Source organism: Podarcis pityusensis (assembly GCF_964106645.2).
Source record: "Podarcis pityusensis genome assembly, chromosome: 13".
Taxonomy (NCBI): domain Eukaryota; kingdom Metazoa; phylum Chordata; class Lepidosauria; order Squamata; family Lacertidae; genus Podarcis; species Podarcis pityusensis.
Genome location: NC_138038.1, coordinates 24,176,578 through 24,193,790, shown reverse-complemented (window position 1 = coordinate 24,193,790; position 17,213 = coordinate 24,176,578). Strand labels below are relative to the sequence as shown.

The 17,213-nt window shown below is 45.5% G+C and overlaps 1 protein-coding gene across 6 annotated transcripts in view; it reads left to right on the top strand.

Annotated features, from left to right (window-relative positions):
* Window positions 1-17,213, top strand: part of LOC308462075 (corticotropin-releasing factor receptor 1) — a 71,138-nt gene that overhangs the window by 45,052 nt on the left and 8,873 nt on the right. For 2 of the 6 annotated variants that reach the window (XM_080979442.1, XM_080979444.1), the window contains 6 exons: window positions 357-476; window positions 5,364-5,449; window positions 11,132-11,238; window positions 11,526-11,646; window positions 12,997-13,150; window positions 13,748-13,808. In XM_080979442.1, coding sequence (XP_080835568.1) covers window positions 357-476; window positions 5,364-5,449; window positions 11,132-11,238; window positions 11,526-11,646; window positions 12,997-13,150; window positions 13,748-13,808 — 649 coding nt within the window. The other 4 variants (XM_080979446.1, XM_080979445.1, XM_080979443.1 and 1 more) reach the window with 4 other exon arrangements.

Here is a 17,213-nt window from a genome sequence, read left to right as displayed (position 1 = left end):
CCCTGAGCCAAGGAGATAAGTAACTGTACAACCTTTAGAAGACATCTGAAGGCAGCTCTGTATAGGGCAGTTTTTAATGTTTAATGTTTTAGTATTTTTTATATATGTTGGAAGCTGCCCAGAGTATGGAATGGGACGTCCCTATTTTCACTGGAGAAATGTCGGAGGGTATGTGGTGATGGTTGTTTCAAATTCTTCTCATTAGATAATTTCTGCATCCATGCAATTGTCTCAGTTACGCTTCTTTGGCAGTACAATTCTAGCCTACTGGGCCTCTGGATGGGCTTGTAAAAATAAATAAATTACGATGTCATTGTGACTATTTTGCTAATTCCTCTTTGCTTTCTTCCCTGTAGGTCCCCAGTGCTATGCCTTGGTGGATCTGATAGGGACATGTTGGCCTCGCAGTGCAGCAGGGCAGATGGTGGCCCGCCCCTGTCCCGAGTATTTCTTCGGAGTGCGATACAACACTTCAAGTAAGCCGGAAGAGGAGGGGCTGCAAGGAGGGCACCTTGAGATAGACAGATCAGCCTATTTTCATTCGTGGGCTGGAGATTCGACATGTTGCCTTCAGTTCCTTTAAGCAAAAGTTTGCAAAAAGTACTCAGTGGGCTCACATTTTTCCTGCAATTTCTAGACACAGCTCCAAGAGGTTTTTCCATTTGTCCCACCACTTTCCCCGGGAAAATCTGTGGTTTACTATTGAATCAGAACAAATGTCAATCAGGTTTACTGCAGATTGATGTTTGTTCCGATTCAGCAGTAACAGAGGGTTTTCCCGGGGAAAGAGGCAGGACAAAAGAAAAACCTTGCAAACACACGCTTGCAAACACACGCCCTACACAAATCCTATTCAATAAAGCTGTTATCGGCACATGCACAATGGCTGCCTCAAATTGTACACACCTCAGCATAACTGCAAAATGAACACAGCAGATGTTTATGAATTGGATAGAATCTAGCTTGAGGGAAAGCACATCAAACAGCAGTATTTCTCAAGGAACTACACGATAGATGTGGGTTGTGACTAACATCATGGGCCCTTCAAATACTAGCAGTGAGAGTACACAGGAGCCAGAGTAAACCAGAATATGTACACAACCGAAGTCCTCCTTTTTGTTAGTGCCAAACACATAGCCTTGAAGCCGTTTCTAAAAAGAAAGAACCATACCTTGTGGGGAGTGGGAATGGCCAGGAACAGAGAAATGGGGGTGAGGAGTGTCATGCCTAACTCCAAAGCAACTCTAGGGGAGTGTAACCGCTTCAGTTGCACTGTGTGCAGAGCTTCTGGGGCGCTGCAACAGGTACTGCAACTATGATATCCAATGGAAGGCAAGAGGTGGGGGCGATGGATTTTGGCACACTGCACAGGGCACCACTGAAATTTGAGATGCCAAGGTCCATCACTGCTTAACCCTTTCCACACCTACTCCCCCCACTGTTCCTGCCGCTCACCGTGGCAGCAGGGTTCAAAATGCATGTTTGAATTGGGGGTACCCCTGGTGTGTGGGGTGTGTGTGTGTCTCGGGCAGGGAAACAGCAAGTACAGAAAGGAGCTCCCTTCTTCCACTCCTCCTGCCCCGTACTTCTGTGTTCTAAATTTCCACCTTAAAAAATAAAAAAGAGGTCACTGCACTAGTATTAACATGTAACGTGCAAATTGAATCACGGGGATCTTCTATACTGCCTCCTCAGTGGTTGGATTATGCTGACCTCTTTGCAGACTTTTCTGCTTGATTTCCAGCTTGTCAGGAAGAGCCATGGTCGTGTCACAAATCTGAACATCATGCTGGGGAAGAAAGCAGGCCATCTTCCTGCTCTCTTTGGATGGTGTCCTGTTTTTCCAGTTCAGTTCTTAAGCACCGCTAGGAATTGGGGGGGCGGGCAGGGAGCAGGAATAAAAACTGGGAGGGGCAAGGGGCCTTGGCAAGCCTCATGTTGTCCACTGCCACCATCTTGGCCACCAGCATCACATACCCTCCAACATGTTGCATCCCAAAACCGGGGCATGCGTCTTCCTGTCTGCGCTCCCTTTGCGAGTCACGTGACCTGTGTGAGATCGCAGCCCCTCCAAAAGCGCTTTTCCAGTACGAGATCTCGACACGAAATCATGTGATATCACGGCACCCAAAATGGCCGCCATGCTCTTGTGGGGGGGGGGGTGAGAAATGGGATGTCCCTATTTTTCCAGGGCACTTGTGGGGTATGGGATCAGGGGTTCAAGTTGGTTGGGCCTAGTGGCAGGAATACTGCCTGCCACACGCTACCTTTGAGTCCAAGCCAGGCCCTTGCCAACACTGTAGGAGCTAAATGGCAGAGACAGCAGGATGCCTCACCACCCTGCTTATTTGAAGTCTATCCACATTTCACTTGGCTTGCTCTGCCGAAGCAGCTATGGCTTATCACCCCTCCAATCTGACCTGACAGCTTTGATTTGAAATGAGTGGGAATAGCCTCATAGTTTCTGAGGGGATGAACGGCCAGCAATGAAGCTGTCATGTGAGCAAAAACGATCCTGTCACACAGTTTCAACAAAGGTTTAGCTTTCCCCTTTCCCTCCTTTCTCCTGTCAAGAGGGAAAAGCAATGCGTGTGCCCCCCCCCCCCATCTCGTTCTCCAGGGGCTAAAGCTTATTAAGACCTTCACTTGCCACAGCCATTCCCATCTTTGCTAAGGTTATCTGCAAGACTCCTGAGGAAAATAAAATGGGCCAAGAAGCTCTGAGGAATTCACCAAAGCTGGGAGAAAAGCTCAACCCCAAGAGGCTTAACTAGGGGTTAGTGAAACCAGCCCCTGCCAGGAGCGCAGGCCCAGCACAGATACAAGAATCACCTCAGAAATCTGTCTCAGGTTGTCTCTCTAAGATTCCCTGTCTAAGATTGTGAGTTTAGACAAGAGCTGAAAGCTGAGGGTAGGAGAAATGGCAAGGTGGTGTGAAGATAGACTGCTGGAGACTATGGAGGGTATGATATATATAGGACATGCGAGTGTTGTGGCAAGATCAAATGCAGAAGAAACTTCCTGTCCTTCTTGCACCGCAATATAAAGGTGTGCAGTTTCTTCACCCTTCCTCCTCGCCTTGCCCTCACTTGGGACACTTTGATCGTCTAAATTGCAGTAATTTCTAATGTGGCTATTGCAGCAAAGTGGTTTTCCCAGGGGGAGGGGCGCCAATACAGTTCCTTGCCACCCCTTTGCAGCCAGCACAAGTTCATCCCAAAGTATGAACGCAAGGTCAAGGGTGAAGCCAGCAGGCGCAAATTCAATTTTCTCCACCTTATCCATGGTTATGTCACAGGCCAATTGTGTAAGAACTTTGCCCGATTTGAAAACACCCTCTGATTATGTGTAATCCAATTCCGCGGCTGCTCAGACCACCTTTGTCCTAAAGAATACTAGATTGGGCCAAATTACATGTTCTGTATCAACTGTGTTTTTCAAATTGCGTTCTGAAGGGAGCGGGAGGCGCTTTCAGCAGACAATGACTGCAGAAGCATCAAAGACTGACTTGGCTGCGAAAACTCATCAAACATCAGAGGCTGGGCTTTCACATTATCTCAAGAACAATACTTTTCACTGAGTGCACTGCAGCTGAGTGGCTCGAGTTATGAGACACTCAGCGATACATGTGTGTGTAAGCCATAAGTCTTCAGCCTGAATTTGTAACATCTTGTTTTATTGTTTGGGGGGTGGGGAATGATTAAGAAGGAGCTTAATTTGCAAATGGGTCAGTGAGATAATCACAAACACGTCATTGTCAGCAATTTTATTTCCTTATTGGGTTTTCCCAATAACGGTAGATCAGGATTATAGGGCACAGGGATACGGGCTGGAATTTTGAGGCCAACATTGTTGTGTGGACAGTACCAATTTTTAAAAAAAATCATAGACTTGTAGAGTCATCTAGCCCATCCACTTGCAATGCAGGAACCACAGCTAAAGAAATAGAATCAAACCTGCATGCATGTGAAGCACTGACCCTGCCATAAATACCCACCTGGAAACATTTAAATACCACAGTTTGACACTTAGAGCATGTCATTCGAAAGCTTAACTTCTGTAACAGGGTGGGGAATCTGTGGCTCTCCAGATGTTGTTGGACCCCAACTCTACAAGTAGCCAGCAAGCCCAGGGATGATGGAAGTTGTAATCTGATAACATCTGGAAGGCCAAAGGTTCCCCACCCTTGTTCTATAGACTAACAAGATAATCCTCAGCAATGAGGAACCTGTAGCCCTGAACTACATCTCCCAGCATCCTTCACCATTGGCATCACTGGTTGGAGCTGATGAGAGATGGAGTCCAGCGACTCTGTAGAGCAGAAGACTCTTAATCTCAGGGTTGTGGGTCCAAGCCCCACGTTGGGCAAAAGATTGCTGAATTGCAGGAAGTTGGACCAGATGACCCTCATGGTCCTTTTCAACTCTATGATTCTATGACTATGTTCCCCACCACCTGCTACGCATGTTTAAAAGGTAAAGGGACCCCTGACCATTAGGTCCAGTCATGGCCGACTCTGGGGTTGCGGCACTCATCTCGCTTTATTGGCCGAGGGAGCCGGCGTACAGCTTCCGGGTCATGTGGCCAGCATGACTAAGCCGCTTTTGGCGAACCGGAACAGCGCACGGAAACGCTGTTTACCTTCCCGCAGGAGCGGTACCTATTTATCTACTTGCACTTTGACGTGCTTTTGAACTGCTAGGTTGGCAGAAGCTGGGACCGAGCAATGGGAGCTCACCCCATCGCGGGGATTTGAACCGCCGACCTTCTGATCGGCAAGTCCTGGGCTCTGTGGTTTAACCCACAGCGCCACCCATGTCCCTGTGCTACGCATGTTTATTCAGAGGCAAATCCCACATTGTTCAGTAGGGCTTCCTTAGTGTTTACAGAACTTCAGGCTGGTTCAAATAAGAAAGCCAGGGATTGTTTTGCTTGTTCTGTCAGCATATCTTGTTCTAGCCCTCTTATTGGTTAGAGAGAGGCAACTGAGGCCTCAGGCTACTGATTCCGAGTGTCATGAAATGGCAGCAAATTATTAGTTGTTTGATTTATTATCATTGTACTTTGATAGGGATGGGGAGAGATTCCTGTGGGACTGTATGCCTCAGGTACGAAAATAACTTGGCTAACCTTGAGTACTTAAGGTTAGACATGCTCATGATTAAGCAGTATACAAAGGCCTTAAATATTATAATAATACCTAATTAAGGGGGTTGGGCAGAGGCTCCATTTGCTGTTGACCTCAGGCAGCCAAATGTCCTGGAGGGCTGGCCACCGCTGCGACTTCAACGAGTCTCTCACATAGCTTGTGTCACACTCCCAGGACCTCTCTCAATCTCTTTGTCTGCATTTTTCTTTTCCAGACAATGTGTACAGAGAATGCTTTGCAAACGGGAGCTGGGCAATCCGTGTGAATTACTCCCAGTGTCAGGAGATCCTCACCGAGGAGGTATGAACTGCCATACATTTCAAGTAGGGCTATATTTCATTATAAAGCAGCCATACCGTGCCTTACTACCACCTGAGTAACACAGTCCCTGGGATTCTCTATATAAAGGGCCAGATTAACTTTCACAACTTCCCTCAAAGAAATTGCCCTACTCAAATATTAGTCCTACTTGGACTCATTGAAATCAAGGAGCATGGCTAACTTGGGTCCATTAATTTCAGTGGCTCTGAGCAGGGTTACCATTGGATGCAATCCTCTGAGAGTATAACTTTACCTGTGTTCTTATCTTGTGAAGTGCCCTGAGCTCTTAGAATGAAGGGCAGTATATAAACGGAATAAATAAATAAAATTCACCCTGGCTTTTGCTTCCAGGGATCCACCTCCTTTTTTTGTTGTTCTTGTTTAATCTTCACACCAGTGTTTCCCAAACTTGGGTCTCCAACTGCTTTTGGACTACAGTTCCCATCATCCTTAGCTAGCAAGACCAGTGGTCAGGGATGATGGGAATTGTAGTCCAAAAACAGCTGGAAACCCAAGTTTGGGAAACACTGCTCTAGACTGTTCCATTTTTGTTCAGAACTGTTTTATTTGTCTTCATAATTGTATGACTATATTGTTGTAACCTGCCATGGGACCTCATGATGAAGAGCAAGTAAGAGATCTTATAAATAGAATAAAGTTGAAGCAGAGATTACACCTGCTGGCTTTGTTTTAGCTCTAAAGCTGAATGACCCAAAAGTTGGGGTACTGATTCTGGTTTTATTGATGCCTTTTAATCTCCATGGATATATCAAGTGAGTATGCAAAGGAGACTTTCTCAATGAACTAAGCTCTACAGATCAGATCTGTCGTCTTCTCTCTCTGTTGCTCTTAATAGTACCCAGAATGTACCACTTTGCCACGCCTCATTGTGGGGTCATCTCAGGCTTGTGGTCACCTTCTAAACCTTCTGATTTGGGTCCCTACTCTTAAGCCTGGCCCATGGATTCTGCCATGGGGCAGAGTGTCACTGCAGCTGCGTAGCAACAGCCAGTGGCTGGTGCATATATTTCCTGACTATGCAGCTTGTACGCACACATGTGTGTTTAGTGGAGGGGCACGAGAAGGAGGTGTGCAAGGCGTTTTCATGGTGTAGCCATTATCTGGAAAATCCCAGAAGGCTGTCACTTAATTAGAATTTAGAAAAGGTTCCTGGAAACATGATATATCCGCAGCGGCAATTACATTTGACTGTCCCTGGGGGCTTGGGTTGAAGTCGCAGGAGAGGGTGGCTGGATAATTAAATTAGCCAACTGTCTTGCTGTGAAGCTTTCATCCATTCTGTGAATTAGCAATTAATGTTGGGGGGGGGTGGAGAGAGAAATAGCTGTGCCCCCCCCCCCTTTGTGAGAGGACAGTAGCATCTTAAACATCAGAAGGCTGCAAGTTGTTTTTCTCCACATGGTACTCCGTTCCACATCTCTGAGGATCCCTCCTTCTACAACAGGATGGTCCAAGGCACAGCCCAGGGGCCACATATGGCCCTTGAGGCCTGTTTTGGTGGCCCTCAGCAACATTTGACACCCCTGCCCAGTAGTGCTGGGCTTTGGTAAGTGAGAGCCAGTGTGGTATGATGGTTAAGAGCGGTAGTCTTGCAATCTGGGGAACCGGGTTTGCGTCTCCGCTCCTCCACATGCAGCTGCTGGGTGACCTTGGGCCAGTCACACTTCTTTGAAGTCTCTCAGCCCCACTCACCTCACAGAGTGTTTGTTGTGGGGGAGGAAGGGAAAAGAGAATGTTCGCCGCTTTGAGACTCCTTAAAGGCGGGATATCAAATCCAAACTCTTCTTTGGGAAACAGGCATGAGGCTCTGACAGGGTCATAAGGTCCTCCTGCCTCCTTCCCAAATCCTAGCTAGCACTTTCCAAGCTTTGGGAAGTAGATGAGATGGTCTAGGACCCTGACAGAGTCTTGCACCTCCATCCCAAAGCCCGGCAACCTCACTTAGCCAGCTTTCAAAAGGTGGCACAAAGGCTGGAGGAGGGCACCCAGTTTTGACCTTGCTTCCCCTTCCCCTGGTGCGACAAGGCACTGTGTGGCCCTCAGGTTCAATGTCAAAGTACTCTTGCAGCCCATTTGGCAGGAAAAGGCAGCCCTGTTCTACAAGCACTTTCATGTGACAAGACATTATGCCAATAAAAGCTGAATGAATTAATGAATGTGACAGACCAACCCTGCTGACCAGTCAGCTCCGGAGCTGCTTCCCTTTCCTATATCGCTCCTATCAAGTCCAAATACTACTCTTGGAAAAACATTGAAGACCCTACAAGTGTCCCTATTTTTGAAGGACGTCCCTGATTTAGAGAAGCTATCCCGGTTTCTGATTTGATGTTCCACTTTTCCTTAGGATGTCCCTATTTTCATTGGAGAAATGTTGGAGGGTATAGAATTATCCAACCCCCGAGCCACCTGAAGGCAATCCTGTTTAGGGAAGGGTTTTTTTAAAAAAAAATGTTTAATGCTTTATTGTGTTTTTATGTATGTTGGAAGTTGCCCAGAATGGCTGGGGCAACCCAGTAAGATGTGTGGGGTATAAATAGTAAAATAATCATTATGGAATGTGACATCCCTCTTTTCATTGTTGGAGGGTATGGCCAGTGTGGTGTAGTGGTTAAGAGCGGTAGACTTGTAATCTGGTGAACTGGGTTCGCTTCCCCGCTCCTCCACATGCAGCTGCTGGTTAACCTTGGGCTAGTCACACTTCTCTGAAGTCTCTCAGCCCCACTCACCTCACAGAGTGTTTGTTGTGGGGGAGGAAGGGAAAGGAGAATGTTAGCTGCTTTGAGACTCCTTCAGGTAGTGATAAAGTGAGATATCAAATCCAAACTCTTCTTGTTGTTGTCCTCTTCCATCGATCATTGTGCACAGTTCTTCTCAGACCCTCTGATGCTCAGTATCCCTGGATTACTTAGTAAAACCTATGGGAAGATGGTTCAAGAGTGGCAAAAGGAAGCATCTTATTCCCACGCATGTAAAGAACAGGAAGAATGGTTGTAGCTCAGTGGTAGAGCACATGTTTTTTATGCAGAAGGTTCCAGATTTCAGCTCTTGGTGTCTCTAAGAGGGCTGGGAAGATGTCTCCCTCCGAAACTATAGAGAGCTGCTGTCAGCCAGTATAGACATCGCTGAGCTATGTGGATCAATGGTTGGGCTCAGTATAAAGCAACTTCTTGAACTGACTTATGCTGCTCCTTATAAAAGATTGTTAGCTAAACCCAGAAGAGGAGGAGGAGGAGATCATTTCACAGATGATCTAAAGGTCAGCATGACGATAAAGGAGCTAAAGGGACCTGTGGCTCTCATGATGTTGCTAAGAGTCCGTTTCCCACCAATTGCAACCAGCGTTGCCCATGCTTAGGACTGATGGGAGTTGTAGTCCAGCAATGCCTAGAGGGCGCCAGATCTACCCATCTCTGGTTTGAGGAAAGGGAAAGCATTGGATTCAGGGTAATGGCTAAGCAGATTCTCGTTGTTTAATGGAGGCTGCTTCCACCACTGACTAGTGAAAGAAAGTAAGACTTGAGAGGTTTCAGAATGAGACAGGTTTAACAGTGGTTAAGAAAGTTAAATACCTGGGGATCAACATGACAGCAAAAAATGGGAACTTATTTAAAGATAACTATGAAAAATGTTGGTCTGAAGTGAAAAAAGATTTAGAAATTTGGTCAAATTTGAAGCTTTCACTGCTAGGCCGTATTGCTGCGATAAAAATGAATGTATTGCCTAGAATGTTGTTTTTGTTTCAAACTTTGCAGATCGTTGACAAAATGGATTGTTTCAAGAGGTGGCAGAAAGATATTTCTAAATTTGTCTGGCAGGGCAAGAAGCCCAGAATAAAATTTAAAATTTTAACGGATGTAAAGGAACGAGGCGGATTTGCCCTGCCAGACCTCAAACTTTACTATGAATCAGCAGCTTTTTGCTGGTTGAAAGAATGGCTACTTCTTGAAAACACTGACATTTTGGATTTGGAAGGTTTTAACAATGTATTTGGATGGCATGTATATTTATGGTATGATAAGGTCAAAGCACATAAAGCATTTAGAAACCACATTGTCAGGAAAGCGTTATTTAATGTTTGGTTAAGATACAAGGATTTGCTAGAAAACAAAACCCCAAGGTGGCTGTCACCAATGGAAGCGAAAGCCTTGAAAAAGGTCAATATGGAGGTCAAATGGCCGAAATATTGGGAAATTTTGGAACAAGATGGAGATAGACTGAAATTGCAGAGTTTTGAAAAACTAAAAAACAAAGTGCGAGACTGGCTTCATTATTATCAGATAATGGAGGCATTTAAATTGGACAGGAAAATTGGCTTCCAGGTGGAAAGATCAAAATTAGAAACAGAACTGTTAGAACCCAAAACTAAGAATTTTTCAAGAATGTATAACTTGCTGCTGAAATGGAATACTCAGGATGAAACGGTAAAATCGGCTATGATTAAATGGGCACAGGACATTGGACATAACATTATGTTTGCTGACTGGGAACAGTTGTGGACCACGGGTATGAAATTTACGGCATGTAATGCCTTAAGAGAGAATATTATGAAAATGATGTACAGGTGGTACATAACCCCAGTCAAGCTTGCAAAAATTTACCACCTGCCCGATAACAAATGTTGGAAATGTAAAGAAACTGAAGGTGCATTTTTTCACCTTTGGTGGACGTGCCCAAAGATTAAGGTTTTCTGGGAAATGATATATAATGAATTAAAAAAGGTATTCAAATATACCTTCCCTAAGAAACCAGAGGCCTTTCTCCTGGGCATAGTCGGCCAAATGGTGTTAAAAAAGGATAGAACTTTCTTTATGTATGCAACAACAGCAGCAAGAATACTCATCGCAAAATATTGGAAGACACAAGAACTTCCCACACTGGAGGAATGGCAGATGAAACTTATGGACTATATGGAACTGGCGGAAATGACTGGTAGAATCCGGGACCAGGGAGAAGAGTCGGTGGAGGAAGATTGGAAAAAATTCAAAGACTATCTTCAGAAACATTGTAAAATTAAAGAATGTTAGAGTGATGTTGGACTGAAAATAAGCGGTTTCCAGCTGTACAGGTTAAAGTTAATGATAGAATAAGATTAAGATTAGGATTAAAAATGTTTAAAGAAATGGAAATCTGACAACTAAGAGGGAAAAATTTAATGTTATATTATATTAAGATTAAAGATCGGGCTTAAAGAAATTGAAGATATATATTACAATATTATATTAAAGTTAAAGATTGGGATTAAAAAAGTTGAAAAGAAATAGCTGGACAAACAATTTGGATTGGAATACAAAAGAGGGAGGTATGAGGAAGTCCAGAAAATAAGTAAACTAAAAAAACGGAAATGGAAAAGAGATATTGTTTTTAATTGTTAGGTTTTTTGTTTTTTATTGTTGAATTGTGTTCTTTTTTGCGTGTTCTTATCTTTTTTTTCTTTTTTTGAGATATGTATTGTGTATGTTTTTCTTTTTTTCCTTTGTTGTTCAAAACTTAAATAAAAATTATTTACAAAAAAAAAAAAAAAAGAAAGTAAGACTATTGTGGCATTATCTTTGAAAAGGTCTGAAGGAATTGGACTGCAAATGATAGTTACTATACTATTGTGGCCCAATGCTGAACCTTTTCCTGCCTTTCCCCCTACAGAAGAGAAGCAAGTTGCACTACCATGTTGCTGTCATCATCAACTACCTTGGGCACTGCATTTCCCTGGCAGCACTGATAGCTGCTTTCATCCTCTTCATGCGCCTGAGGTGAGTCAGGCCAAAGGGCCCATGAGATCATTTGAAGCAGCCCTCGCCTGCCTGCCGCTGGCCAGATGTTTACACACTACACGGCCATGCTAGCTGGGGCTGATGGGAGTTGAAGTCCCAAAAGCATTTGGAGGGTGTGACAGGCTGGGGAAGGCTGATCTAAAAATTAAAGAGAGGTAGGGACAAGGCAGTAACATGCGAGGCGAGGGGTTCTGCCTTGAGAGTGGGGCAGTTCATCCTTTGGGCCTGTGCTGCCATTTTGCACGCTCTTTCCTTTTCTCCTCCAGGAGCATCCGGTGCCTACGAAACATTATCCACTGGAACTTGATCACTGCCTTCATTTTGCGGAACGCCACGTGGTTTGTGGTCCAGCTCACCATGAATCCAGAAGTCCATGAAAGCAACGTGGTAGGTTCTCCTCAGCCTGGCCTCAAATCTGGTGCTAGCAATTTGGCTTGGATGCCTGCTGGACTTTGAAAAACAAAACAAAAAAAGCAAGGGGGATCGAGAAACTTTCCCCTTGACTTTTGAGGTCACTGCTTCTTGACCTGTTATATGAAAGTCAAGCCTTGAAAACATACATCTCTATCAGGGTCTCCAGCTCTTTGTGGACTACAATTCCCAGCATCCCTGACCACTGGTCCTGCTAGCTAGGGATGATGGGAGTTGTAATCCAAAAACAGCTGGGGATCCAAGTTTGGGAAACCCTGATCTATAGTGTAAAGCCCTAAGATATTGTGAGCTGGTGATGATAGGGTTGCCATATTTCAAAAAATAAAAACCAGGACACCCCAAAACTTGTTGAGCTTCCCCCCACAAAAAAATACCAAAAAAACACGCTTTCTCAATTGACTTGCCTAAGATCCAGAACAAAATGCTGCCTTTTGGAAATCCCCCCACTCCAATGTCAATTCCTCCTTTGAAATCCCAGTAATGTACGGAAAAATCCAGACATATGGAATCTCTAGGTGATAAGCAAGGGGCTGGAGCTGAGTGGTAGAGCATTTTGCAACATGCAGAAGGTTTCAGGATCACTTCCTGGCTTCTCCAGGTAGGCCTAGGAAGAAATGCTACCAATTAGTATATAGACCAACATGATCATGATCACTTTACTTTAGCACCTTGAAAACATTGGCATGTCTTTAAGAGTTTGAAAGAGCCAGCTGATCAGGCCCATAAACCTGTCAGATATTTGCAAGTTAAACTGCAGGGTATTTCACCATGACCGGTCCTACGACCAAAAATGAAATTCTAATCCAGGTATCTCCTTGTTGGATTTGTTAGCAGAAGCTAAGGCAGCCTGGCTGAGGCTGGGTGGAATTGCCGCCCCTAATTTCTAGAGGGTGCCATGTTGTTGAAGGCTGAGCCAAGGAACGCTTTCAAGTCTGTTGATCTGAGCTACCCGGCAGCTGAGGTTCAGCCGAGGTCTCCTTAGTGTGTGAAAAGGAAGTTGAATTTCCATGAGCTCTAGCATCTTGAGAGTGATGCCGTAGCTTATTTGCAGATGAGTTGAGCTATCTTGCAGTTGGCTTTGCTTCGATCTGAAGGGTTGGGAATTTTAAAGCCAAAGGATGGAGCCTCAGCCTCACTGTTTATGAATGTTCAGCCGTTAGCAGGCGAGAGGGGATGATGCTAAGCTGTTCAGAGTAGCTGTGAGCTGTGTCCTCATAGAGGTAGGGTAGGCTTGCTTATGGCTAGGATTGTGGGGAGCTGTTTCCTCTTAATTCATCCATTCTGCCTGTTCCTCACCACACACAGCCCTGGTGCCGCCTCGTCACAGCTGCCTACAACTACTTCCACGTCACCAATTTCTTCTGGATGTTTGGCGAGGGCTGCTACCTTCACACAGCCATTGTCCTCACCTATTCGACAGACAAGCTGAGGAAATGGATGTTCATCTGCATCGGCTGGTGTGAGTGGCAAGGAGAGGGGTGGCTGTAGCATATCCTGCAGGGTAGCCAGGCGACAAAGGGATAGCTCAGAGTATGAGACTCTCCACCTCAAGGTCGTGGGTTCGAGTCCCATGTTGGCCGAAAGATTCAAGGGGGTTGGATTAGACTCAGAACTCCGCTGATGTTCAGGAGTACTTTTTTGTTTATCATGTATACCTTTTCAGAATCTGAAAGCACATTCTGGAGTTAAGCCATAGGGACCCAGTGTGCCTTTGTTATACGCTCAGAGGCACCACCATGCATTCTAGTATGGGCAACAGGGCCTGAGGCTGAGCTGCGATGATTCCAGGGGCACAAATTAACCTATTCGCTCTGCAGATGCTCAGAAGCACTCTCATTCTCACTCATTATAGGAGCACTGAGCCCTCACACAAGAAATAACAGGCTCTGCGTCTGAGCTTAGGAAATAGCACTGTGATAGTTTCGCTCGGTATGGGTGGGTCCCTGAGCTGAGGCCACATATCCCATTTGCTCCCCCAACTACCACAACCCCTTGCCTTAATGCCAGGTCATTCCTCACCGGATGCCCTGAGACCTGTCTTTGCTTTCATCCACAGGCATCCCTTTCCCCATCATCATCGCTTGGGCCATTGGGAAACTCTACTATGACAATGAGAAGTAAGTCAGTCCTAGTCTCTCTCTCTCTTTCTCTCTCTTTCTCTCCCCCATCCTGCTTTTCTGCTGCTATGGTAATGGCTTCTAGAGCAGGCTTGCACAGCCTTGGAGTGGGTGCTAACGGAGGGATCTGGGGGTGGAAGGAGGGAAGCTCTGCTGGCATTTCTCCGCTTTGCACAAAGGCAATCAGGAGCAGACTTGGCGATTTCAGCAGACGAGCAAGAAATCAGGAGTGGCCTTGCTTGCAGGCAGGCAGTGTTCTTCCCCCACTCTGCCAACTACCACCCCAGCCGCCCATGAACCAAACAAAAAGCTGTTTACCTGCACCAAGAATGTGAATCAGTGGCTTCCAAACGTTTTGGAGGCCACCGCTCCTTTCGTTCCATAAACTCACCCCCAGGGCCCCCTAACCTATAAAAAGCACTACTCAGAATATTGAAATGCACCACCCACCAAGGGAGATGATAATTCAATGAAATTTGAAACAGTGGCAATTAGTTGCACGTGCATTCAAAGCCCAATTACTTAGTTTAATTAATCAGCAAAACTGATGAATGCTTGATCCAGTGATACCAGCTTTTCAAAGTCTGATAGTCATTTACGTCTCCAGCACCCCCTGCCACCTTTTGGCACCCTGCTAAGTAATCCTGCCGTCCCCTGGGGGGTAGTACCATCCACTTTGAGAACCTTGGATGTAGGTGCTTAAATTTCAGGGATATCCTAGTTCCAATGGATAGGATTAGTTCAGGGAATGGAAACCTCTGACCGGTGGGACAGATTAGGCACTTCCCATTAGGCCAATGAGGCTGTTCTGCCAAGCCCACCTGCCCTCCACCTGATGTCACATGTCAGATGTGAGGCAGGTAAAGCAACAGCTGGGCCGAAAAGAAGCCTGTAGGATCAGTGGTACGTGCAAGGATCTGTGTAGAGTGAGTGCCCTGCTTGGCTCTCTCCTAGCGCCAACAGTCAGCTGGTTGTCAGGGCTTCGAGGGCCGTGTATCTGTTGCACTGGCTCCCGGTGGAGTATCGGGTCAGGTTTAAGGTGCTGGTTTTGACCTTTAAAGCCCTTTGTGGCTTAGGGCCCTCGTAGTTACGGGGCTGCCTCTCCTGGTATGCCCCGCAGAGGACCTTAAGGTCCATGAATAATCATAGTTTAGAGGTCCCAGGCCCTAAGGAAGTTAGAATATCCTCTACCAGGGCCAGGGCCTTCTCAGTGATGGCTCCGACCTGGTGGAATGTTCTGTCCCATAAGACCAGGGCCCTGCAGGATTTAATTTCCTTCCGCAGGGCCTGTAAGACAGAGCTATTCTGCCTGGCTTTCAATTTGAACTTAGTCTGATCTTTTATTCCCCTTCCTTCCCTCCCCCTCCCCTTTTTATGAAGATTACCCGCTCTGGGATCCCACAGCTAATTCTCCCCTGGTCTCTTCACTGGCCCAAATAGGACTAATTTAGTCAGCTAGCCCTGATGATCATCTAATGTTTATTGGATGGATTTTCCCCCTAAATTGATTTTTCCCTTCTGAATTTATTGTTATTCACGTTTTATACTGTATTTTGTGCTGTTCTTTGTTGCATCAATTAAGTGTTTTAAATTTGTTGTTAGCCGCCCTGAGCCTGATTTTCTGAACCGGGAAGGGTGGGGTATAAATAAAATAATATTAATATTAATAATAATAATAATAATAATAATAATAATAATAATAATTTATTATTTATACCCCACCCATCTGGCTGGGTTTCCCCAGCCACTGTGGGCGGCTTCCAAAAGAATATTAAAATACTGTGATACATCAAACATTAAAAGCTTCCCTAAACAGGGCTGCCTTCAGATGTCTTCTAAAAGTCTGGTAGTTGTTGTTCTCTTTGACATCTGGTGGGAGGGCGTTCCACAGGGAGGGCGCCACTACCGAGAAGGCCCTCGGTAATAATAATAATTTATTTATTATTATTATTATCATCATCATCATCATCCACCCAGGGCAAAAGCAACTCACCTGACATGATTATGATGTCAGGTGATTGGCAAGTGGGCGGCCCCTTGTGGGAGTGTTGCAAGCAACTTAGAATCAGGAAAGCAGTGCGGGAATGGAAGGGGATTAACCCACTCTTTTCCCAAGTGCTGCATTTCAAACCCAGCTTGCTCTCCCCACCCACCCCCTGCAGCTACTTTTATAAGAAACAGAATTCTTGAACAAGCTAGAGGTCCCACCCCAAATTTCCTAACATCTCTGCATCCTTTGGCCCTTCGTAGTGGGTTGAGCAGAGGTGAAGGAAGGAACATTCAGCGCGCTCCTCGATTCTCTGTTCAGTAGCTAGAAAAAGTAGACTAAAATAGGAAGATTCAGCAAATCCAGACAAATTTGCACAGTTTATGGAGGTAGCAGAATTAAACTACTTGGTGATTTATTTTTTTAAAGTGTAAACACAGCACTGGGCATTGCTAATGAAACACCATTGTGGGAGGTCCCCCCCAGTTAAAGCAGCCTGGGATTTAATGAGAGGGTCTTATGCTTTTCCCTCTGGGCCCTTGATCCTGCTTTCCCAGTGACTTGCTAATGGAGGACATAGCAGCCCCCTGGCAAGTTGCTTCCATGGCCATTAATCACGCAGGCGAGCAGGATTGATTTGGGCTGGCCGCCATTTGCCTTAATTATCAGCCATGGCTTCTCACTTTCAAGTAAGTTCTGGCTGTGGCTCTGGCTGAAACCAGTCACCCACCCTCTTGTTTGGGGTTCCAAGCCACTTAGAAAGGTCTTCTTGGCGGGTTTTTAAAAAATTGTTCTTTCCCCTGACACCTTTCCCTACCTTTCCCAGCAACTACAGTCTTGAGGGGTGGTGATAGTAACACAGATTATGAGGTTCAAGCTGGGCAGTGCAATAAATGCATGGTTTCATGTGTCTTGCTTTTGGAAAGAAAGAAAATAAATAGCAGGAATGAGACAGTGGGTCTGATCAGGGTAGGGGTACCATGCATGGGTAGGGAGTGGTTTCATTTTCTCTCCCAACTCCTCCTTCCCAACTGCACTGGTTTTATTTTCTTCCCCAAAGCTGCTATTTGTTTTGACAGGGAAGCCTGGCATTGGTGGTAGCAGCTGTTTCCTTCTGGGAGCAAACAGCAGTATTGGGGTGTGGGTGATTGTTTTCATTGGGACCATGGCATGGGAGGAAGGGTTAAAAACCACCCCTTCTGGCACTTCCTGACACTTACCTATCTTTAAATATGCCGGCTGTTTGTTTTCATCAAATAGATATGTGTGAAATGTGCCGTACGTTTTTCATTTTATCCAGTTTAGGTCATGGTCTTCCAGTCTTGAAGCTCTTCTTCCTTATCCTACATGTGTTAGGAGGAGGTTTTGGCCAAGGAAAAGCACTCTGCCCATGCCCAGAGATGCTCTTTCTTTATTAT